General features: G+C 41.5%; 1 protein-coding gene across 1 annotated transcript in view; it reads left to right on the top strand.

The window, feature by feature from the left end:
* nek10 (NIMA-related kinase 10) overlaps window positions 1–26,554 on the top strand; it is a 246,957-nt gene that overhangs the window by 423 nt on the left and 219,980 nt on the right. The window contains exon 2 of the mRNA XM_060825301.1: window positions 21,688–21,798. Within this exon, the coding sequence (XP_060681284.1) occupies window positions 21,725–21,798 (74 nt within the window). The 5' untranslated portion in view covers window positions 21,688–21,724. The remainder of the gene's footprint in view (window positions 1–21,687; window positions 21,799–26,554) is intronic.

A 26,554-nucleotide genomic window follows, 5' to 3' on the forward strand; every position in this document is an offset into this window, starting at 1 on the left:
AGAGGCTCGTGCACATTGTTGAGGGGCTAAGATTGAGTGTGAATTTGAAATTAGAGCAATCATAGATAATAAGCACAAGATAAGCAGATTGACAAGGCAGCCAGAAGGTATGGGGAGAGGCAAGAAAGAAGAGCTGAGGCCACAATTAGATCAGCCAGATTTTGTCAGATGGGGGAGAAGGCCCAAGGAGCCAACTCATAATCTGTGCTTGTTATGTCATGAAGCATAGTTCCTGATTTCCATTTGAAAGGTTTGGCGACGCAGAGGTTGTGAGATCTCACACACTATCCTAATGGTCGCTTCACAGTAATTTAATGCTAATTTCTCAAGGTGAAAGTTCCATCTTCACTGCTTGCCACATGAGTGGATGGCACCAAGCAATACCAACTGGGATAAGTCTGTGGTTGGGACTGCAGGTCTAACCCTCACCCCCTCATGCTAGGACCCCAGGGATGTCAAGGTCAAGAATATATTTGGGGATAATGAGCTGAAAAATTGCCTCCAGTCGGCCTAGGCAATCCATTAAAAGAGACTCAACTCCTTTATCTATTGCCAATCTGAACAGTTAAAGCTGCGAGGCTTCCTGCAATACCTGAAGCATGTGCAAGTATAGATAAATTACTGATGGGATGGGATGAAGTTCTTAAGTGGCCATTAATTGGCTACTTAAAGACCACAGTAAGCCCAAGGATGTATGGTCTTCTCAATATTTATGTGTTCCCGGTAAAGTTTCCGTCAGGTCAGAAGTGGATATGGAGCTGGCAGAAAGGCCATCCATTTGATTTTATGGATCCCTGCCCACCTTCAAACACACCTATAGTATCCAGCCAAACAATTAGAAGCATTATTTGGTTTGTCAATTCTAATTGTAAACTTTCAGTAGTTCCAACAGATCAACATGCATTTATGTAGTGTTTTAATGTATGTTTAAAATTAAACTGAGAAAAATCAAACAACACTCAGGTGAAAATATTCAGCTAAAGGAGTGATTATTTCAGGGTCGTTGTGTAGGAAAAGGAGTTGACCATTTAGGCTTTTGAGGGTCAGTTGTTCAACGAAACATTACTGATATGTGTCCTAACTCCATATTTGAGAAAGGATAGAAATAAAAATTGGCCAAAGAAGTAGTCACCAAGAAATAGCAGGTTTTCAAGGTGGAGATGCTTCAATTAAGGTCACACATATCCCCACAACGTGAAATATTGGGATGTCCAAAGGTGGAAATCCTTGCATGTGTAAGAAATAGAGGCCAAAACCAAGAGATTTATAATACATTAGGTACTTAATGCAGCCAAAAACTAGGTGTGCGCATGGAAACTTAAATAAAAAGTATTCAAGAAGAGCAAAAAAGTGAGAAAAAATGAATAAAGTAACTTAAAAGGAAACCCCAAACAATTTGTTATTCACATAAAAAAGGAAATCTGTGGGTGCCAAGTACATGGCCGAGCGAGTACCGAGCAAAGAAGAGGATGATGGTAACATTGCAGTAAAGGAGAAGAGGTACAGATATTCAATATGTTAAACACCAATAGAAAAGGTTGGTAGGTTGGCATTATCTAAACTTAATTCACTCATGTTTTATGGAATACATCACAGTTGCTTCTTTGGAGATAGAAGAAGCTCTGACCACAGTCTTCTAATCTTGCTTGGATATGAACGTTTTGCCAGAGGACTGGAGGATTGGAAATGTTACATCCCAATCAAAAATGGTGAGTGGGATAAACTTGATCATCGCAAACATCAGTGATGGAAAAACTACTGGAGTCTATTGACAAAAACAAAATTATTGCTCAAATGGGAAACATTGGCTAAAATGGGGCAATGAGTATAGATTTGTTAGGCAAATACAGCACTTTTACATGTGAAGTCTAAAGGGCACAATTCTGAATGGGTGCAAGAGTTCCTTGAAGAGAGCAAGTTGATTCTCTTTTGCTTTTTAACTAAGCGCAGAAAAAAAAGTAAAACTTCAAAAATAACTGGTTAGGCTTCAACTGAAGCATTATGCACAATTCAATACATAATAATTTAGGAAGGATATTAGGACCCGGCAAAAGTGTTGAGATCACTGATGCTCTGAATACAATCAGAAAGGAAGCAAACAGGTATTTCCACTGAGCTGACTGCTAAAGGAGAGACATAGGGAAAGGAATTTGTTGGTTGATTTAGAATCATAGAGCTATACCCTTTAGTTTAACTCATCCATGCCAACTATATATCCTAAACTAATCTAGCCCTATTTGTCAGTATTTGTGTCTTATCCCTATAAAACCTTCCTATTCATATACCCATCTACATGCCTTTTAAATGTCGTAATCGTACCAGCCTCCATCACTTCCCCTGGCAGCTCATTCCACACACGCACTACCCTCTGCGTTAAGAAGTTGCCCCTTAGGTCCCTTTTAAATTTTCCCCTCTCACCTTAAACCTATGCCTTTATGTTTTGGACTCCCCTGGGGAAAAGATCTTGACTATTCACTCTATCCATGCCCCTCATGATTTTGTAAACCTCTGTTAGGTCACCTCTCAGTCTCTGACACTCCACGGAAAATAACCTCAGCTCATTCAGCCTCTCCCTGTAGCTCAAATCCTCCAACCCTGGAAACATCCTTGTAAATCTTTTCCGAAACCTTTCAAGCTTCACAATGTCTTTCCTGTGGCAGGGAGACCAGAATTGCATGCAATATTCCAAAAGTGTCCTAACCAATGTCCTGTACAGCGCACATGACTCCCCAACTACAATACACAATGCTCTGACCAATAAAGGCATGCATATCAAACATCTTCACTATGTTATCTACCTGTAACTCCACTTTCAAGGTAATATGAACCCACACTCCAATGTCTCTTTGTTCAGCAACACTCCCCAAGACCTTACCATTACGTGTATATATCCTGCCCTGATTTGCTTTTCCAAAACGCAGCACCTCGCATTTATTGAAACTAAACCCCACCTGCCATTTTTCACGATCAGTTTGGTTAAGATCCCATTGCAATCTGAGGTAACCTTCTTTGCCTGGTCACTACACCACCAATTTTAGTGTTATCTGCAAACTTACTAAGTATACCTCTTATGTACACATCCAAATCATTTACATGAATGATGGAAAGCTTGTGAAAGGCTGCAGAAAGCTTCAGGAAGAAGAGAAAAATAAAAAATTCTCCTGGAGCAAATATAATTGAGTCTGAGATTAAAATACAGAATTTTGCATTTGAGTGTGTGCTGTTGAGTATATAACAAAAGGAAGAACAAAATTGTCCATGATTTTGAAAACCTTTCCCTAATCTCTAAGCCTCTTCTATCTTGTTGCAGAACTAAAATTAATTATGCCTGGTACTTTTCTACTAAATTCCTTCTGCAGCTTCTCTGTCCTTCCTAAAAACACAATGCCTAGAATTATATACTAAAATGCAGCTGAGCCTCTTTGGTGTTTCATAAAGGTTTTGGGCTTGATTAATCAAAACCTTTAATCCTTTTTAACAAACATCACATGTCATGTTGCTACTTTCATGGATTGTTCTACCTTCACACACAGGACTTTTCTGTATCCCTCTTTAAAACTGGACCAATTAGCTCATAGTGCCTTGCCTCGTTCCTCCTATCAAATTATGTCATTTCACATTGCTTGGTATTAAATTTCATAGGTCTTGTGCCTGATGTTTGAATAACTTTTTTTATTTGTTGAGCTTTGCTGTAATGCAAAATAAATACTCATGAGACAAAACAGGTTAATAATATTATGAATAACTCCTTTTATGGGAAAGCTGTAACTAGTTAACAATGACATCGGAAGTTATATGAATAATAGAGCCTACAAGCTATACTTTATGAAAAAAGATAGTTGCTATGTTATTGGGATCAAGCAGATATCAGTCCTGGAAATTAGGTATAAGTATTCAATCAATTATATTGATTTGGAGATGTCGGTGTTGGACTGTGGTGTACAAAGTTAAAAATCTCACACCACTAGGTTATCGACCAGTAGGTTTAATTGAAAGCACTAGCTTTCGGAGCGCTGCTCCTTCATCAGGTGGTTGTGGAGTACACAATTGTAAGACACAGAATTTACTGCAAAAGTTTACAGTGTGATGTAACTAACATTATACATTGAAAAATACCTTAATTGTTTGTTAAATCTCTCATCTGTTAGAATGGCCTTGATAGTTTCATCTCTTTCATATGTAAGTCGCAAAACTTTTTTTAAAAGGTGCATTCTCAAGTGAACTTTAACAATTGGTTTCAGCCCAGATAATGTATTACAGGTGTTAGCCCTCAGTGCGCTCTGTGCCATAATGTTTAGACTGATTCTAATCTTAAAAAGTGAATCAACAGAACCTTACGTGGATTCATGCAGTTTTTGAGCAAAGCACAATGTAACTGTGCAAGTACAAATTCACCCCACAAACTTAAATATGTATGTGTGCATGTGGGTTTGTGTGTGTGTGTGGGGGCGTTGTGAGTGTCTGTGAAAGAGACTCTCCTCCCAGACCTATCACCTTCATCCCCTCCCCCACTCACCCATTGTACTCTATGCTGCTTTCTCCCCACCCCCACCCTCCTCTAGCTTATCTCTCCACGCTTCAGGCTCACTGCCTTTATTCCTGATGAAGGGCTTTTGCCCGAAACATTGATTTCGCTGCACTTTGGATGCTGCATGAACTGCTGTGCTCTTCCAGCACCACTCATCCAGAATTTGGTTTCCAGCATCTGCAGTCATTGTTTTTACCTCCATGAGTGTAAAGGGGTCTAATTATATTGATATTCTGGAATTTTGATGTTTTTGATTTCAAGGAGAAATTTCATACAATTTTATTGAGAAGATTTCCATTTTGGTTTACACCTTCCTCAGGTCATTGGTCTAAGTTGGAAGTAGTTTGTTACATGATGACTTATACATGGATCATAGAAAATAGGTCAAATAGCCTCATTTCTATTGATTCTTGTATTTCTATGGATGCACACAGATTACACTATATGCAATATTTTACAACAGGGTTGTAGCTATTGAATAATATGCAGTTGTACCTAGACTGATCAATGTGAAATCTTTAAATAATAAATTCTTGTTTCTAAAATCATCTTACAGTATACTATTAAATTTGATCTTACTGAATGAGTAACTCTGTCATTAGCATCACATGTGAACTCTCTCATATGTGTCAGAAGTGTGGATTCAAGTCCCATTCTTTGAGATTTGAGGGCTTTATGCAGTACTAAGGGAAATTTGTGAGGTAATGTTAATTCAAAGTCCTGACTGCCTTCTCTGTAAATGTTGATATGTTAAGCACAGGACAGTTTTCCTAGTGTCATAGTTAATACTAATCAATATTAGTCAAATAAAATTATCTATCATTTATTTCAACCTTGTGCACAGACGAAGTAGTCTGTGGTGAAATGACAGGTGTCTAAGCCTGGGAGGTGAAAAGCCACTGAGGCTCCTACATCATCTCTCTTTGTCAAGGCTTGCCTCATATTGTGCTATTCTGGCAGTTAACATGCCAGTGGTGGGCTGTCCTCTGGATCAAGGACTCCAGAGATTGAAAGTCTTCCTTGCCGAAAGTTCCTGGCTAATCAGAGGATGGCAGATCTTTTGTACTCCGTAGTGTCACCAAGGATGCTGGGGCTGCTGGTGGTATGACACCTGAGACACTCAAGCCTAAATGAATTATAACAGGAAAAAAAGATCATGAGGAGGATGAAGGTTGGCATTAAGGAAGAGCTGGAAGGTGACTTGTGGCTTCCCAGATGTTGGCTGTCTCAGTCGGGCAATAAGTACCTTTGAATAAGGACTCTACTTCAGGCTTCCCCTCATGGTGAGCCCACTGGGTTATTGGTGGTGGCAGAAAGAGGCCTTCTTGATAATTTACCCATTTGAGGGCTTCAAATGTCAGCAGAATGAGAAAACCATCAAGGCCTTCTGTTTCAGACATTATATGAATAATGACAGGAAGTTGCCAAAGTACCATTGACAAAATAATCTCTCAACTCCCCCTTCCACTTTGCTGAGGACATGGAGGTCCTGGGCCTCCTTCACCACCAGACACCTGGAGGAAGAACGCCTCATCTTCCGCCTCGGAACACTTCAACCCCAGGGCATCAATGTAGACTTCAACAGCTTCCTCATTTCCCCTTCCCCCACCTCATCCTAGTTTCAAACTTCCAGCTCAGCACTGTCCCCATGACTTGTCCGGACTTGTCTGACCTGCCTAGCTCCTTTTCCACCTATCCACTCCACCCTCTCCTCCCTGACCTGTCACCTTCATCTCCTTTGTACTCACCCATTGTACTCTATGCTACTCTCTCCCCACCCCCACCCTCCCCTAGCTTATCTCTCCATGTTTCCAGCTCGCTGCCTTCATTCCTGATGAAGGGCTTTTGCCCAAAACGTCGATTTCGCTGCTCGTTGGATGCTGCCTGAACTGCTGTGCTCTTCCAGCACCACTGATCCAGAAAATAATCTCTGTAACCAAACTCACCAAAGGGAGAGTGCAAGATTCTACCTTGTATCTCCTACATTTCCTGTATTACAGCACTCTTACAATTCAGTGGCTGTGAAGTGCTTTGATTGTTGTGTAAAAAAGAGAACTGAACCTTTTCTTTCTGTAAGTCTGATATTATGTTTTAGGCAGAATGTGGTAGGCCACTCTTTTGTTATGCAAGATTGAAGAAACATCTGAGAACTGGCAAATGAACTGAATAAACTATATATTTAAAATGTGCCTTACCTGATTGTAGTAGTGGAAGGGTAGAATGTCTGTGCATATGGTGCCAATCAAGTGGTTTGCTTTATCCCGAATGGTGTTGAGTTTTTTGAGTGTTTTTGGAGCTACACTCATCCAGGTAAATGAGGAGTATTCCATTACATTTCTGGCGTTATACCTTGTGGGTAGTAACAGGCCTTGTGAAGTCAGGAGTAAGTTTCTGGCACAGGCTGCTTAGCCTCTGAACTGCTCTTACAAACACTTATGTGGCTAGTCGTGTTCAGTTTCTCGTAAATAGCAATGTCCAGACCTTGCTACGTATGAACATGGAGTGCCTCAGTATCTGAGGAGTCGTGAATGGTGATGAACATTGTGCAGTAATGAGTGAACCACCCAATTTCTGATCTTATAATGGTAGGAAAGTCATTGAAGCAGATGAAGATAGTTGGGCATAGGGCATTACTGTGAGGAATGATGGTGAAGTGATAGTGTACCTTTGGGCCAGAACACCTGGATTCAAGTCCCACCTGCACCAGAGGTGTATCTTAACACTGGACAAAAAAATGACAATGAAAAGAGGGAAGGCATCTGAATGCACACAGTATAAGGAATAAGGTAAAATGAGCTTATGGCACAGATAGAAATTGGCAGGGATGATGTGGTGGGCATCAAGAAGACGTGGCTGCAAGGGGATAAGGATTGGGAGCTGGGGCGCAAGATACATCAAGAGGTAGAAAAGATATGTCGGAAAAGCAAAGTTGTTTTTATGGGGGATTTCAATATACAGGTGGGCTGGGAAGATCGGGTGGTTGTGGATTGCAAGAAAAGGAATTTGTAGAATGTCTATGAAATGGCTTTTTGGTGCAGCTTGTGGTGGACAGCACTAGGGAACAGGCAATACTGGATTTAGTGTTATGCAATGAAGCAGACTTGATAAGGGAGCTTAAAATGAAGGAACTGTTTGGAGGCATTTATCATAATTTGGTAGAATTTACTCTGCAATTTGAGAGGGAGAAGATAGATTCAGTGGTAACAGTATTATAGCTGAATAAAGGCAACTACAGAGGCATGAGGGAGGAGCTGGGTAGAATTGACTGGGAGAGGAGCAGAGCAGGAAAGACAGTGGAGCAGCAATGATGGGAGTTTCTGGGAGTAATTCAGGAGAAATCGCAGAGATTCATTCCGAGGAAAAAGAAGCATGGCACAGGGAGCATGAGGCAGCCATGGCTGACTAGGGAAGTCAGGGATAGCTTAAAAGCAAAAGAGAAAGCAGATAATGTGACGTAGGGCAGTATGAAACCAGAGGATTGGGAAGCTTAGAAAGATCAACTGAGGGCAATTAAAGAAGAAACAAGGAGGGAGAAGATTAAGTATGAGGGTAAGCTAGCCAGTAATACATAGGAAGACTGTAAGAGTTTCTTTAGATATATAAAGGGCAAAAGTGGACATTGGGCAATTGGAAAATGATGCTGGAGACACCAGTAGTGAGGAACAAGGAAATAGCTAAGGAGCTGAATAATTACTTCACATCAGTCTTCATGGTGGAAGACACAAGTAATATCCCAAAAATTCAAGAGAGGGAGGGTGCAGAGCTGAATATAGTGGCCATCAACAAGGAGAAAGTGCTAGAAAATCTGAATGGCATCTACGTGCATAAATCACCTAGACCAGATGGACTACACCCCAGAGTTTGAAGGAAGATCGCTGAAGAGATGGTGGAGGAGCTAGTGATGATCTTTCGGAAATCGCTAGAATCCAGGAGAGTCCGGAAGGACTGGAAAATTGCTAACGTGACAACCCTGTTTAAGAAGGGAGTAAGGCAAAAGTCAGAAAATTACAGACCAATTAACCTAACCCCAGTTGTTGGTAAGATCCTGGAATCCATTTGGGAGGAGGAGATTTCTGAATACTTGGAATTATACAGTAAAATAGGGCAAAGTTAGCATGGTTTCAATAAGGGGAGGTTATGCCTGGACTTCAAGAAGGCCTTAGACAAGGCCACACAGGAAATTACTGAGTAAGATAAGGGTCCATGGTGATAGAGGCAAGGTGCTAGCATGAAAAGAAGCTTGGCTGTCTGGCAAGAAGCAGAGGGTGGGAAATAAAGGGATTTCAGCCTATGGTGTTCTGCAAGGGTCAATGATGGGATCACAACTTATCACTTTAGATATTAACAATCTAGATGAAGCAACTGAGAGCATTCTGGCTAAGTTTGCAGATGGTACAAAGATAGGTAGAGGGACAGGTAGCATTGGGGAGTTGGGGAGGCTGCAGAAGGATTTGAACAGGTTAGAAGGTGGGCAAAAGTGACAGATAGAGTACAACGTGGAAAAGTGTGAGGTCATGCACTTTGGCAGGAAAAATAGTGGCATGGGTTATTTTCTAAATGGGGAGAAAATTCAGATGTCTGGAGTGCAAAGAGTCTTGGGAGGTCTAGTCCAAGATTCTCTCAAGGTAAACTTGCAAGTTGAGTCAGTAGTTAAAACGGCAAATGCAGTGATGGCATTTATTTTGACAGGACTTGAATATAAAAGTAGAGATGTACTTCTGAGGCTCTAAGGCTCTGGCCAGACCACATTTGGAGTATTGTGTGCAGTTTTGGGCCCCATCTCTCGGGAAGGATGTACTGGCCCTAGAGCGTGTTCAGAGGAGTTCATGAGAACTGTCCCAGGAATGGGTTTATACTCGATGGAGTTTAGAAGGATGAGCAGGATCTAATTGAAACATACAGAATACTGAATGGCCTGGACAGAGTGGATATTGGGAAGATTTTTCCATTGGTAGGATGTTGGGAAGATTTTTCCAATGGTAGGATGTTGGGAAGATTTTTCCATTCTTGGCACACCCTGTCAAATACATGTCATTGATTCAAAAGCAGTCACTCTCATCTCCCTCTGAAATCCATCCCTTGTGACCATGTTTACCTTAAGGCTGTATTTAGATCAGAAGCTAAATGGCCTTGTCAGAATGCAAACTGAGTGTCTTTGAGTAGGTAATCGCGGCTGTGATGTTTTAGCCTTATCTTTTGCACTGATGTACTATGCAGTTAGACATGCAGATAGGCCTGTGTTGTAGCTTCATATTACTGCTGCTGGCATACTAGTCTGCACTCTTTGAGTGAAGAAATTCTTCTTCTTCTTAGTCTTAAATGACTTAGACCATATCCTGAATTTATGTTCTGGCTTCATCACTGAGGAAATATCCTATCTACTTTGGCCCTGTAAAAGTTTTGCAATCTTCAATGCGATCACCACTCATTCTTTAAGATCTGAGGCCCAGTTTCCCCAATCTGTCCTCATAAGACAATATCACCACCCCAGAAATGTTTGGTGAACCTCCATTATATTCCTTGTTAGGCGGGTATATCATTCGTTACATAGGGAGACCAAAACTATATATTATGCTCCAGGTGGGGATGTCCTACCGAGGATCTGTATATTACGCCTTATGTACAATTCCCAGAATCATCACTAAAGTCAAAGATTTTAAAAAGTATGCAAAATTCCCCAATTTACCTGACTTTCAGACCCAAGTTGACAGAAAATGTGAACAAGAACCATTATGAACTGCCAACATAAACTTTCCTGGTTAAAACTTGAAGCAGCTTATAATCACCCTCTGTTAATACAGATACAGCGTTAGGAAAAGAAAGTAATGTTATGGGCTAAGGGAAAACTGGGAAAGCCGGTCCATGATCCCTGTTCTGATCAGAATGCTACTTCTTGATCTGCCTTCTCACGATGCTTTCACTTTTTTTGTAGGAAGCAGAGTGACATGTTGATATTTCTAAAGATTTATTAATTAAAAATTACAGCTTACAGCAACTGCTAAAAACAAAATAAACTTTTTTCAAGCTTTAAGTGGTTTCTATCACAGAGAACAGGGAAAAGTCCTGAGCTGGTGGAGATCTAATATCTTCTCACTATCTTTTTCATAGTCCCAAGCTGTCCAGCAACTGGGAGCCAATCATATAGTTGTTGCGTGCAGAAAGCCTTTGCTGTCAATAACCTTGTTACTAATTCACAGATCAATCAGCTGCTTGATGCCACATGAATCTCAATTTACATACAGCGCTTGGTTCCAGCTCATGTGCAAACCATTCACGACTGCTTGAACTCCTTGATCTATACTGCAAGTAACATTCTCAAAAATATCCACAGATTTGTCAAAAGTATTTTCCCTTTCATAAATTCCATGTTTACTCAGCTCAATTTTACCATTATTTTCTGTGAAGAGTTATCACATCCGTTATAAAATGATAAGACATAGGAGCAGAAGTAGGCCATTCAGCCCATTGAGACTACTCCAGCAATAAATGAGATCCGTTCATCCTCAACTCCACTTTCCTGCCTTTTTCCCATGATTCTTGATTTGCTTATTGATTAAAAATCTTTCCCAGCCTTGGATATACGTAATAAGGTAAAATTACCATAGTCCTAGAGGACTGTGATTATAGAGAGTTGGCTGCTGGTGAATTTAACCTGAGGCCTCTAGCCAGGGGTGAGGTTGAGAAAGCAGGACCCTCATGATAACTTTGGCTGGTCACTTGGCTCAGTTAACTGGATGGCAGGTTTGTGATGCAGAGTGACTCCCAGCCATGCCAGTTCAATGCCCAAATCAGCTAATGTCACCATTAATGTCCAGCCTTCTCAATCTCGTCCTTCAGCTGAGGTGCGCTGACCCTCAAATTAAGCTCACCACCAGTCATCTCTCTCTAATGAGTGAGCAGTCCGATAGTTCTCTGAGAATACGGCGACTTTACCTTTATACATAACTCAGTTTCAATAACCCTCTTGTGGTAAAGAATTCCAGTTTTACAACGCTCTGAGAAAAGAAATTCCTTTATTTCTGCATTGAATGTGTGACCCCATATTCTTTGAGTGGAGACTCTCTCACAAAGGGAAACACCCTTTTCACATCAAATCCTCTAAGGATCTTGTATGCTGCAAAAAGTTTGCCTTGCATTCTTCTATGTTCCAATGACTATGAACCCAATCTGCTCAACCTCTCTTCATGAGACTGTATAGCTGGTATCAGGTTAGTGAACTTTCTCTGGATTGCCTCTTTTGCCAGCATATCTTTTCAGAGATAAGGGGCCCAAATTTTTACATAATATTCAAGTAGTGGTCTGATTAGTGCCTTGTATAGTTTTAACAAAATTTCCCAAATTTTATAGTCCATTCTCTTTGAAATAAAGGCCAACATTCCATTTGCCTTCTCTAATATCTGCTGAACTTAGATCCTAGCTTTTTATGATTCATGAGCAAGGATTTCCAAATCCTTCTGTTCTATAGCTTTCTGTAGTCTTTCTACATTTAAATAACCAGTTGGCTCATCGGTCCATGAGACCAAAGTTGTTGTGTTGTTTAGCAAGTGACGCTCACTTTTCCCAGCTTTCTGCAATTCAGTGATTTTGAAATTGTTCGATTTTACTTCCCTAAACGATTCTAGCACTTGGGACTGTTCCATGTGCAACACAGTATTAGCTAATGGAGTGCTAAGTAATTAGAGTCATAGAGATGTACAGCATGGAAACAGACCCTTCGGTCCAACCCGTCCATGCCGACCAGATATCCCAACCCAATCTAGTCCCACCTGCCAGCACCCAGCCCATACCCCTCCAAATCCTTCCTATTCATATACCTTGTCAATAACCTCCAAATGCCTCTTAAATGTTGCAATTGTACCAGCCTCCACCATATCCCCTGGCAGCTCATTCCATACACGTACCACCCTCTGCGTGAAAAAGTTGCCCGTTAGGTCTCTTTTATATCTTTCCCCTCTCACCCTAAACCTATGTCCTATAGTTCTGGACTCCCCAACCCCAGGGAAAAAACTTTGCCTATTTATCCTATCCATGCCCCTCATAATTTTGTAAACCTCTATAAGGTCACCCTCAGCCTCCAACGATCCAGGGAAATAGAAAATTATTTTTAATTAGGGGATTTTGGTAGCTGTATTTTTATTGCTTTCATTGATGTAGGAACTCAAGCCATTTGGTTTGGAGTATCGCAGTCCCCTTTAGAAAGTCCCAGTAAAGCTCTATACTCCTGTACCAAAATGTTTTTGCTATTCCCTTTATTTGGAAGATTTTGTAGCTGAATTTTATTTATCAATTCAAGGAGACCCATGATGATTGTTTTAGTCTATCACACTCCACATCAGAAAGCTCCAGTAGGGCTCCACAAAATAACAAGCCCAGCACAAAAACATGCACATGTATAACTCATTCATTCATAACATATATTCCCCACCTCAATTCCTGCAAAAGTGACTAACCTCACATTTCACCACATTACATTTGATCTGAAAAATGTGTTGCTGGAAAAGCGCAGCAGGTCAGGCAGCATCCAAGGAGCAGGGGAATCGACATTTCGGGCATAAGCCCTTCTTCAGGAATGAGGAGGGTGTGCCAAGCAGGCTTAGATAAAAGGTAGGAAGGAGGGACTTGGGGAAGGGCATTGGGAATGTGATAGGTGGAAGGAGGTTAAGGTGAGGGTGATAGGCCGGAGAGGGGGTGGGGGTGGAGAGGTCGGGAAGAAGATTGCAGGTCAAGAAGGCGGTGCTGAGTCCGAGGGTTGGGACTGAGAAAAGGGGGGGGGGAGGGGAAATGAGGAAGCTGGAGAAATCTGCATTCATCCCTTGTGGTTGGAGGGTTCCAAACGGAAGATGAGGCGCTCTTCCTCCAGGCGTCGTGTTGCCATGGTCTGGTGATGGAGGAGTCCAAGGACCTGCGTGCCCTTGGCGGAGTGGGAGGGGGAGTTAAAGTGTTCAGCCACAGGGCGGTTGGGTTGGTTGGTGCGGGTGTCCCAGAGGTGTTCTCTGAAACATTCCGCAAGTAGGCCTATCTCCCCAATGTAGAGGAGGCCACATCGGGTGCAGCGGATGCAATAAATGATGTGTGTGGAGGTGCAGGTGAATTTGTGACGGGTATGGAAGGATCCCTTGGGGCCTTGGAGGGAAGTGAGGGGGAGGTGTGGACGCAAGTTTTGCATTTCTCGCGGTTGCAAGGGAAGGTGCCAGGAGTGGAGGTTGGGTTGGTGGGGAGTGTGGACCTGACGAGGGAGTCATAGAGGGAGTGGTCTTTCCGGTATGCCGATAGGAGAGGGGAGGGAAATATATCCTTTGTGGTGGGGTCTGTTTGGAGGTGGCAGAAATGACGAAGGATGATACGATGTATCTGGAGGTTGGTGGAGTGGTAGGTGAGGACCAGTGGGATTCTGTCCTGGTGGCGATTGGAGGGGCGGGGCTCAAGGGCGGAGGAGCGGGAAGTGGAGGAGATGCAGTGGAGAGCATCGTCAACCACGTCTGAGGGGAAATTGCGGTCTTTGAAGAAGGAGGCATCTGGGTTGTTCGGTATTGGAATTGGTCTTCCTGGGAGCAGATGCGGCTGAGGGAAAGGAATTGGGAATATGGGATGGCGTTTTTAGAGAGCCAGGGTGGGAGGAGGTGTAATCTAAGTAGCTGTGGGAGTCGGTCGGTTTATAGTGAATGTCCGTGTTGAGTCGGTCGCCCGAGATAGAAATGGAGAGGTCTAGGAAGGGGGGAGAGGAGTCTGAGACAGTCCTGGTAAATTTGAGGTCGGGGTCGAAGGTGTTAGTAAAGTGGATGAACTGTTCAACCTCCTTGTGGGAGCACGAGGTAGCACTGATAAAGTCATCGATGTAGCGGAGGAAAAGGTGGGGAATGGTGTCAGTGTTGCTGCGGAAAATGGACTGTTCCACATATCCGACGAAGAGGCAGGCATAGCTGGGGCCCATGCGGGTGCCCATGGCTACTCCTTTGGTTTGGAGGAAGTGGGAGGATTGGAAAGAGAAGTTGTACAGAGTGAGGACCAGTTCAGTCAGTCGAAGGAGGGTGTCAGTGGAAGGGTACTGGTTGGTATGGCGGGAAAGGAAGAAGCGGAGGGCTTCTTGATGGGGGATGGAGGTGTATAGGGACTGGATGTCCATGGTGAAAATAAGGCGTTGGGGGCCGGGGAAGCGAAAATCATGGAGGAGGTGGAGGACATGGGTGGTGTCCCGAATGTAGGTGGGGAGTTCTTGGACTAAGGGGAACAGGACCGTATGCAGAGATGAGTTCGGTGGGGCAGGAGCAGACTGAGACAATGGGTCGGCTGGGGCAGTCAGGTTTGTGGATTTTGGGCAGGAGGTAGAAACGGGCGGTGCGGGGTTGTGGGACGATGAGGTTGGAGGCGGTGGATGGGAGATCCCCTGAGGTGATGAGGCTATGGATGGTCTGGGAGATGATGGTTTGGTGGTGGGAGGTGGGGTCATGGTCAAAGGGGCAGTAGGAGGAGATGTCCATGAGCTGGCGTTTAGCCTCAGCAATGTAAAGATCGGTGCGCCAAACTACCATCGCGCCTCCCTTGTCTGCCTGTTTGATAGTGAGGTTGGAGTTGGAGCAGAGGGAGTGGAGGGCTGTACATTGCGAGATTGGAGTGGGTAAGAGGGTGGACAGGTTGAAGCGGTTAATGTTGCGGCGGCAATTGGCTATGAAGAGATCGAGGGCGGGTAAGAGATCAGCACAGAGTGTCCAGCTGGATGGGGTGTATTGGAGGCGGGAGAAGGGGTCGTCACAGGGGGGTGAGAATTGCCCACTCATTTAACCTTTGAGCACTGTGAAACCCCTGAAGATTGTATCGTCCTCTTTACTTGATTTTTCAACTATTTTTGTGTCAACTGTAAACCTGGTATAGTACATTCTCATTCCTCATTCAAGTCATTAGTATATATTGTCAATAATTATGATCCTTGCACTGATGCCTGTGACACACCACTAGCTACAGTTTGCCATTCTGAAAATGCTCTCCCTTGCCCTAACTCTCTCTTCGATTACTTGATCAATCTTCTATCTATGCTAATATACTACCTCTCGCAACATGGGCTGTTACTAAGTCGCCTAATGTGTGATAGCCTTTATCTATCCCTCTTGTTAGCTCCTTAAAGAATTCCAGTAACTTTGGCTGGCATGATTTCCCTTTCATGAAGCCATGCATCAATAATAATATACTGTAACATTTTCCTAATAACAAAAGTTAAACTAACTCACTGAGGGATGGCATGGCAGCTGAGTGATTAACACTGTGCCTCACAATTCCACCCTTGGGTGACTTTGCAAACTCCACATAGACATTCTCCCTGTTTCCGTTTGGGCTTCCTCCGTGTGCTCCAGTTTCCTCCCAAAGTCCAAAGATGGGCAGGTTATGTGCATTGGCCATGCTAAATTGCTTATAGTGCTCAGGGACATGCAGCCTAGGTAGATTAGCCAAGGAAAATGCAGGGTTACAGGGGTAGAGTAGGGATGTGGATCTGGGTGGAATGCTCTTTGGAAGGTCAGTGTGGACTTGATGTATCGAATGGCCTGCTTTCACACTGTCAGGGTTCTATGATTAATAGCCTGTAGTTCTCTGTTTTATTGCCTCCTTCCTTTTTGAATAAAGGTTTTCCAATTCTGTGAGACTTTTTCAGAATTTAAAGATTGCTGGAAGATTACTACCAGTGCACACATTATCTCTGTAGCTATTTTCTTTAATATCCTAGGATGCATTCCACCAGCATGGCCAAAGCACCTAACCTGCACATCTTTGGACTCTGGGAGGAAACTGGAGCACACGCAGGAAGCCCAAACAGACATGGGGAGAATGTCTGTGTGGAGTTTGCAAAGTCACCCAAGGGTGCAATTGTGAGGCACAGTGTTAACCACTCAGCTGCCATGCCACCCCTCAGGGAGTTAGCTTAACTTTTGTTATTGGGACCTATTAGTCATTAGTCACATTAATTTTCCTACTACTTTTTTCTCTATTGACTATTTTCTCTTGACTACAGCTCTGCCTTCAAACTCTCATTCCAACCAAACTAATATCCAAACTCAGACATCCAGGTCTCTAATCTACCTCTGCAAATAGATCCTTGACTTCCTGATCAACAGACTGCAATCAGTGAGGAGAAGCAACAGCACCTCCTCCATGGCAATCCTCAACACCAGTGTCCTACAAGGCTGCACACTGAGCCCCTTTCTGTACTCCCTGTACGCTCATGACTGTGTAGCCAAATTTCATCTGAACTCCACCTGCATGTTTATTGGTGGCACCATCATTGTATCAAACAATGACAAGACAGAATTTAGGGAAGAGAGAGAGTCCTTGGTGGCATGGTGTAAGGATAACACTCTGTCCCCTAGCAAAACTAAAGAACTGATCAATGACTTCAGGAAGCAAGGAAGAAAGCATGCCCCATCAACACCAATGGAGCTGAGGTGAAAATAGTTGAGAGTGTCAGGTTCCTAAGAATGATGATCACCAACAATCTGTCCTCGACCACCCACGATAACACATTGGTCAAGAAGGACAACAATGCCACTTCCTCAGGAGAATCAGAAAATCAACACATCCATAATGATTCTCATCAATTTTTATAGGTGCAGCATAGAAAATATGCTATCTGGGTGCATCATGGCTTGGTACGGCAACTGCTCTGCCCAGGACCATAAGAATCTACAGAGAGTTATGAACATAGCCCAATCCATCACGCAAGCCAACCTTCCATTCATTGACTCCATTAACACTTCTCACAGTCTCAGAAAGGCAGCCAACATCATCAAAGACCCCTCCTATCCCGGTTCTAATCTCTTCCAACCTCTTCCGTCAGGCAGAAGATATAAAAGCTTAAACACATGTACCAACAAGTTCAAGAACGGCTTCTTCTCCATTGTTATTCATTTAGAGGTCCATTGAGAGGAATGGACCTCTCAAATTTCAAATCTAGTGTTGATCTTGTTTTTAGTGCACCTTCTTTGCAGCAGTAACTTCATATTCCTCGCTTTGTTCTAACACCCTACAATCTTTATGTATGATGATCTGCCTATACAGCATGCAAAACAAAAATCTTCATTGTATCTAGGTACATGTGACAATAATAAATCAAAAATCTAGTGATACTTATTGTTTTCATTTCTTCTTCTTTTGCCGCTTAAATGTTTAATAATTTCTGATGCTATTAATGTCTCCTGCTGTGAAGACTGATGCCAAGTATTTATTCAACTCTTCTGCCATTTCCTGGTTCTCATTTATGATTTTCCCAGCACAATTTCCTTAGGGAGCTATGTACACTTTGGTTTCTCTCTACCTTTTTATATAGTTAAATAATCTCTTGATCTCTGTCTTGATATTACTTGCATGTTTATCCTCAAAGTTTACTTTATCTCTATGTTTCTGTCCACTTTTGCAATTTAAAAATTTTTCCCAACCCTCTGGCTTACCACTATTCTAAGTCACGTTGTTTTCTTTCTTTTAAACTAACTTAACTTCACTGGTTAACCATGTTGAGCTTGTTCCGTTCCGAGAATCCTTCTTCCTGACTGGAAGTTGTCTTTGCTGTGAGCCATGAACTATTTTGTAAACTTGCGCTAATATTTGTCAGTTCCCAAAACCATGTACCAAATCCACTCCAGCCAGCTCTACATTCCTTTGTAATTACCCTTATTTAAGCTTAGTCCAGTTGTTTCTGACCCAAGTTTCTTCATAGAGTCATAGAGATGTACAGCATGGAGACAGACCCTTCGGTCCAATCCGTCCATGCTGACCAGCTATCCCAACCAAAGCTAGTCCCACCTACCACCACCCGGCCCATATCCCTCCAAACCCTTTCTATTCATATACCCATTCAAATACCACTTAAATGTTGCAGTTGTACCAGCCACCACCACTTCCACTGGCAGCTCATTCCATACATGTACCATCCTGTGTGTGAAAAAGAGTTGCCCCTTAGGTCTGTTTTATATGTTTCCCCTCTCACCCTAAACCTATGCCCTCTAGTTTTGGACTCCCCGATCCCAGGGAAAAGACTTTGCCTATTTACCCTATCCATGCCCCTCATGATTTTGTAAACCTCTATAAGGTCACCCCTCAGCCTCCAATGCTCCAGGGAAAACAGCCCAGCCAGTTCAGCCTCTTCCTATAGCTCAAATCCTCCAACCCTGGCAACATCCTTGTAAATCTTTTCTGAACCCTTTCAAGTTTCACAGCATCTTTCTGATAGGAAGGAGACCAGAATTGCATGCAATATTCCAACAGTGGCCTAACCAATGTCCTGTACAGCCGCAACATGACCTCCCAACTCCTGTACTCAATACTCTGACCAATAAAGGAAAGCATACCAAACGCCTTCTTCACTATCCTATCTACCTGCGACTCCACTTTCAAGGAACTATGAACCTGCACTCCAAGGTCTCTTTGTTCAGCAACACTACCTAGGACCTTACCATTCAGTGTATAAGTCCTGCTAAGATTTGCTTTCCCAAAATGTAGTACCTCGCATTTATCCAAATTAAACTCCATCTGCCACTTCTCAGCCCATTAGCCCATCTAGTCCAGATCCTGTTGTAATCTGAGGTAACCCTCTTCGCTGTTCACTACACCTCCAATTTTGGTGTCGTCTGCAAATTTACTAACTGTACCTCTTACGCTCACATCCAAACTACTGATATAAATGACGAAAAGTAGAGACCCTAGCACCAATCTTTGTGGCATTCCACTGGTCACAGGTATCCAGTCTGAAAAACAACCCTCCACCACCACCCTGTGTCTTCTACCTTTGAGCCAGTTCTGTATCCAAGTGGCTACTTCTCCCTGTATTCCGTGAGATCTAACCTTGCTAACCTGTTTCCCATGGGGAACCTTACTGAACGCCTTCCTCTTAAACTGTATGCTAAATTCTACTGCGTTATGATCACTGTTTCCAAGAATTTTTATTCTGATATATTTTATTAAACCTGCCTCATCATACATCATCAGATCCCAAATAGCGTGATCCTTGGTTGTATTCAAAATGTATTGTTCTAGGAAACTGTCCCGTATACACTCTGTGAATCATTTCTCATGGTTTCCTCTGCCAATGTGATTATCCAAATTTACATGAAGAATAAAGTCATCCATGATTAAGGTATATAGCCTCTGTTACATGCCCTTATTATCCGCTGATATATTCTCTGCCTCATCATATCACTACGATAGAGGGTCTATACACTACTGTCAGCTGTGTCATCTTGTGTTATTATTTCCTACTTTTACCTCTACGAATTCTACATCCTCCAACTCACGATCATTTCTTGCTATCACATGTATTCCATGTCATGTTAAGAGTGTTGCTCCACTACCTTTCCTGCCTGCGCTTTCAGAAAGCCACCCACCCCTGAATTTTATAATAGATTCTAACATTTTTGCTACCCTTAATACAGGTCTGTTTCACCATTCTACCCCTCTCTTTAAATAGGGGGTTTGCATTTGTTACTTTCCAGTTTGAATGAAACTTTCTAGAATCTATAGAATTTTAAAAGATAACCACCAACTCATCCACTATGACAATAACCAACTCCTTCAATACTTTGGAATAAAACAATCTGGTTCAGAGAATTTATTAACTTTAATCCAGTTTGCCTTTTCAAAGATAACTCTGCCAATCCTAATTTATTTTAGAACCTCTGTTAGGACGTTAAGAATTGCGTAAATCACAACTTCTGAAACCAATTATGTGTAAAATTATGAGGTACATCAGAAATCTTGTGGTTCCATTATGTTTTTGTGCAGTGTAGTAGTTTACTTTTGAAATCAGTTAATTGAGTTTATTCTAAGTATTAATGAACAACAAAACGGTTCATGGGCGGCACGGTGGCACAGTGGTTAGCACTGCTGCCTCACAGCGCCTGTAGACCCGGGTTCAATTCCCGACTCAGGCGACTGACTGTGTGGAGTTTGCACGTTCTCCCCGTGTCTGCGTGGGTTTCCTCCGGGTGCTCCGGTTTCCTCCCACAGTCACAAAGATGTGCGGGTCAGGTGAATTGGCCATGCTAAATTGCCCGTAGTGTTAGGCAAGGGGTAAATGTAGGGGAATGGGTGGGTTGCGCTTCGGCGGGTCGGTGTGGACTTGTTGGGCCGAAGGGCCTGTTTCCACACTGTAAGTCTAATCTAAAAAACAATGAACTCCCGAGGTGGAATTTTAACCCCCAAGATGTGTGGGTTTGGATTTAGATAAGAAACTAAAGTTTTAACAATTTCAAACCTGACTTTTAAACCATTGACATCAGCTCTTAATATAAGCAGTCACTGAAAGGTCTGAAACAAAACCAGAAATTGCTGGAGAACTTCAGCAAGAACCCTGAAGTTCTGTAGATGGGTCACTGGACCCAAAACATTGACTCTGCTTTCTCTCCTCAGATGCTGCCAGGCCTGCTGAGCATATCCAGCAATTTCAGGTTTTGTTTCGGATTTCCAGTATCTGCTGATTTTTTTTGTTCAGTGAATCACTCAGAAGTGGGTGGTCAAAAAATATTTAAAGGAACTTGTGACTGAATTTTTAGCAGCATTGTTAAGAAAGGAGATAAATTAGATCTGATCCATAAGATGAGTATATTTGTAGCACAAATTAAGAGGAGCAGGTCCAACAAGCTTCCTTGGTTAACTGCCACTGAACAACCGAAGCCCCAATGTCATCAACTTTTGCACTGTGCTTCCTCCACTTCGAATACTAAGCTCAATGACCTTTGAATCCTGTAATTCTCTTTTATCCATTCTAAATGCTACTGACCACAACCAACCCTTATCCTTCCTTCTCTTTCTCCCCACCTCCACTTTGGTGATTATCTTTTTGCCATAACCAAGCCACAACCCTATTTCTGGCCTTCCTTTGTGCACTTTCTTCCTCCAAACTAACAGCATAATCTTTTCCATTGTCCAAACTACAGCATTGACCATTTTTATTTGTTTCTTTCCCATTCACGTAACACATCCTCTAGTATCTCCAATCCAGTTTTGATCTCTTTTCCTACCTATCCCAGATATGAGTGATGTGCCAGCACTCTTAGCTCCATTGCCTTGAGAAGGAAAAGGAATACAACTATGAAAAATAAGAATAGGTTTAATTTTTTTTTACAATATGAAAATAGTTTGAATTTAAATTTTATTAATATTTGAACTTACTTTTCTTTCTATAGGAATGTTGTTTTAATCCTGTCTAACTGAAGCTATAAAATGCTTGAGCAAGACAAGAAGACCAAAGTTGCAGTAAAAACAGCAGATGCCAAACTCAAAAGAAGTCCAGACAAGTATGTTGTTCTGTTACTAACAGAGTGCTTTCCATGATCCTTCAATGTTTACTAGAAATTAAATATGTTTGTAACCCATAAGAGACTGTGATTTTGTTTCATGCATTAAAATTATAGAATAGAAATTTACGAAGGTTTTAGTCACTTCTTTTGACTTTACAAAAAAGAGCTATACACTTTCAATAAATCACTGTCATATCGTGTATTAAAATTAAAGCTGGTTCTGCTATAGAGGATGTTTATACAACACATTGGCTTTAACGTGATTAAAGAATTTAGACTGTTATTTGTAGAACGCAAACTTTCCTTACCTGTATTGGCTATACCAGGATTCTGGCCCCATTATTTAAAATGGTGCTGTTATTATTTTCTTATAAACCGGGTTTGCACGGGAATGGAACTGTCACGTTATATCAGAACCGAGGGAATGGATTGAGGAGCTCAGTGTATACTGTGTTCATACTAGAGAAGACAAACTTAACATCAGTGTACGGCATAACATCAGTTGTCAACATGAATTTGATAGTATCACATGCTTTTGTAACACTGAAGCATGAAAATTGGTTCAGGTAAAGCTCTTTGTTTGTAGCACGTGGCAAATTAGATTGTTTATAACAGAATTAAATTTGAAAGGTTTTAATTTTTGAATTTATTACACTACTGTAAGAACATTCCCCATGATTTTCTAATAAACCTAAATTGGCAGTACATCCCATAGTGATCCACACTTGGAAAATTATGCTCCAGTATTCTGGTTTAAAAATTGTGTTGTTTTTGTCATATAGAAACAGACCCTTTGGTCCAACCAGTCCATGCCGTCTATGCTTCCAAATTAAACAAATCCCACCTGTCTGCACATGGCCCGTATTTTTCCAAACATATTCTATTCATGAACTTTTAACGTTATAACTGTACCTGCATCCACCACTTTCTCTAGCAGTTCATTCCACACATGAACCACTCTCAATGTAAAAACGTTACACCTCATGTCCTTTTTAAATCTTGCTCTTTTCACCTTAAAAATATGTTCCCTAGTTTTGAATCCCCCTACCATGGACCATTGTCATTCACCTTATCAATGCCCCTCATGATTTTATAACCCTCAATATGAAAAAAGGCCCAACCTTTCCAGTTTTTTTTTGTCTCAGACTCTTCAATCCAGGCAAGAGCCTGGTAAATGTGTTTTGAACCCTCTTCAGTTTAATAATCTGTTTCCTATTGAATCTTCAAATTCGTCTCAAATAAAATAAGATATAACCTGACAAATTGTTTAGCTTATCAGAAATGTATATTACTATGGAAATTATATTAACACTACTGTGCTTTATTCACGAATTAATGTTGCTTCATGATATTATCCAATGTCACATTTGCTTAGTGCTGTAAATATCCTGTTTGGATTGTTTAACTCAGTTGGCTGGCATGTGATGCAGAATAGCCATTCAGCCTTTTGAGGCTATTACACAGAAGAGGATAAGGTCATTCAATCCCGTGAGTCTGTATATTGTACCAAGAGACTGGTGATTACATATAATGAGAGCACACTGTACTGTAGGTTTTGAGATTGTGTACAGAGAGAATACATTTTACTTGGAGACTGGAGATTGTGTAGAAGGGCTACACTGTAAGTAAGACTGAAGATTGTGTACACTGTACTAGGAGACCACAGACTCAATGGGCCAAAGGGCCTATTTCTGTGATGTACATTTATATGATGCTAACAGTGTGGTTCAACTCCTGTACCAGCTGAGGTCACCATGAGGGCCCCACCTTCTGAATGTTGCCTGAGGCATGGTGCCCTTTGGGTTAAGTTCAGCATAGGGTCCTCTGGGACTATGGTGACTTTGAAATATTCTATCACAGTGCTTCTGTATATGATTTTTAAAATTTTATTCCAAAATCGAGCATTGATCAATTGATATCAATTGCACTGTCACAACCTATTGTATAGGTTTTACTTGCACCACAAGGTAAACTTGAATTTATCACTTTGCAATCAATAATGTCGCAAATTGTCTGGATACATGCTACCTACAAAAGATAGGACAAATCTAGTTATGACAATTACTGCACTGTCGCCTTCAATCCAGTCATGAAGAAAAACAAATAAATTAGTTATACTATCTAGTAGCTTAGAAAGAGAATCAAATTGTTATGAAGCAACATTAGAAGATGAAGTTTACTGCATGTATGGCAAAATCCCAGGCATAGAAAGGAAGATGTAATTTTTGAACTAATGTTTGTTCAGATTCTAAGGCCAGTTTATCAGATAGGAAGAAATCTTTGTTCACAAGACATGTAATGATAGTGAAATATCTGTCTCATGAAACTCCTGATAGATAAGCAGGAAGTTGGACGAATGACCTTCAAATGTTAGAAGTACCATGCAAAGCTTTCCAAACTGGGGGTTACATCCTAGCCTGAGTCCCAAATGAAATCTTGAAATCATGATCTCCAAATAACAATAGCTGCTTGGAACACTTACTGAATGTTAATACCTATGGGGCCTATTTTAATCCTTGCAGTTTTTTTCATGACAGGTGGCCTAACTAACCTGTATTGGAGGACTGATTCCTAGTCCAAAAAATGCTAATGAAAAGGCAGATTGTTCAAGATCCCTGAAGATTGAATACTTTGTCTCTCCACCAGCCCAATTTCGCTGCTCCACTGCACAAAACAGCCCTCTTGCCGCCATCCCTTTGAAAGAGCAATATGTGCGGCCGATAAAGGGTAATCCATAGAAGCATAGTACTTAGATTTCCAGATGGCATTTGATAAGGTGCCACATTTTAGGTTATTGTGCAAAATAAAAACTCATCTAATGCAAGGGAGAGAAGTGGTTGGGTTGGACTATATCAACATTGGCTGGCCAGGCTGGCAGAAAAATGAGAGTGAGTAAAATGGGTTTTTATTTAATTAACAGAATGTGATGAGTGAAATTTCATAGAGATCTGTGCTGGGCCCTCAACATTTCAAAATTTTCATTAATGACCGAGATGAGGGGAGTATAATTTAGAAAAATATGAAGTTGCTCTGTTTGGCAGCAAGAATAACAAAATACATCATAGTATATCTTAATGCAGAACAGCTATGGAATTCCAAGATACAGAGGGATTTAATTGTTCTAGAATATAAGTCACAAAACATTAGAATGTAGGAACAGCATGTAATCAAGGAGGTTAATGGGATGCTGTTCTTTATTGTGAGAAGAATTGAATATAAAGGTAAGGATGTTATGCTTTACTTATACAGGGCATTTATGAGTATATATCATAAATATTGCATGCAGTTTTGTCATACTAATTTAAGGAAATGCTTTGGAGGTAGTTCAGAAGATACATGAGAGGCAATGGCCGAGTGGTACTGTTGCTAGACTATTATTTCAGAAACTCAGCTAATGTTCTTTGCACTTGAGTAAATGGTGGAATCTTAATTCAGATGACCAGGAAACCATTGCTGATTGTTGGAAAAAACCATCTAGCTCATTAATGTCCCTTCGGAAGGGAAACTGCCATTCTTACGTGATCTGGACTACATGTGATTCCAGACCCATGCCAATGTGTTTGACTCTGAACTGCCCTCTGTACAATTAGGGATGGACAATGAACACCAGCCTAGCCAGAAATGCCCACAACCCATTTGTGCATGAATGAAAATTTACTAGATTGATACCTGGAATTAAGGAGTTAGACAGACTATCTTGTTTCCACGAGAATTAAGAAGAGTGAGGGATGATTTGATTAAGATCCCAATGATCTGTCAAGGAGGATGTGCAAAGGATATTTCCTCTTGTGGGTCAGTCCAGAAGTTGGGAAGACAAAGGAGAGAGATTTAAAAAAAGACATGAAAGACAAATGTGTTACACAGAGTTTGGCTTACATGTAGAATGAACTTACTGAGAAACTGGTGGATATGGGTACAATTATAATTATGACTCAATAACTCTAACTCACATTTAACCTCACTAAGATGCACTGCCACTTGTCTGTCTATTCTGTAAACTTGCCATTTTCTTCCTGAAGTTATTTGCAAACAACAATATTTTATCTATAAAAGCATTTTTATCTGTTATTGTCCAACGGTTTCATTATTATGTTTTCATTGCCAAAATCCAAATGATGTGTCTACATCAGGAACGAAAGTGGGCCTTGCAGGAGGGAACAAAAAATGGCAGTGATGGTGAAACTGGTTTTGTTGAGACCCATAATGGTGGTGATAACAAGCTGAAATGGGTTTGGAGGAAGAGATCGTAGAGTCGAAGAGAGACAGCTGAGATGACCAGCTGGAGTTAAATAATGTAAAGGAGCAAAATCATTGAACTGGCAGGCATTGGCTAGTCCACTGACTAGCAGAGTTTACAGAGAATAATGGGTAGGATAAAGAACTTTAAAATAGAGGCACCTATTTTGAACTTGTTGGATTGCCTTCCTTCTATGCCACCACCCTCATCTCCACCCACTCACTGTCCACAGGGTTGGAACAGGGTTTCCATCCTCTATCACAATCCTGCAAGTAAGCCAACCTATTTCTCTTCGGCAGTGCTATTATAGTGTGCAGTCTTAATTTAACATGTAAGATTTGCAATTTCAAAAAACCTGTCACTGACATAAATAGAAATTGTTGTGGTACTGCACTGAGAATGCCACAATTAGCAAGATAACAGACAAAAGGCCAGGGCAAACTATTGGAGGAAAAGTTGGTGTGGCTGGTTCTGATGAATAAAGGTATTCACCGAAGTTTAAGCTTGGTGAATTTA

The sequence above is a fragment of the Hemiscyllium ocellatum genome, chromosome 5, assembly GCF_020745735.1.
Source record: "Hemiscyllium ocellatum isolate sHemOce1 chromosome 5, sHemOce1.pat.X.cur, whole genome shotgun sequence".
Classification (NCBI taxonomy): domain Eukaryota; kingdom Metazoa; phylum Chordata; class Chondrichthyes; order Orectolobiformes; family Hemiscylliidae; genus Hemiscyllium; species Hemiscyllium ocellatum.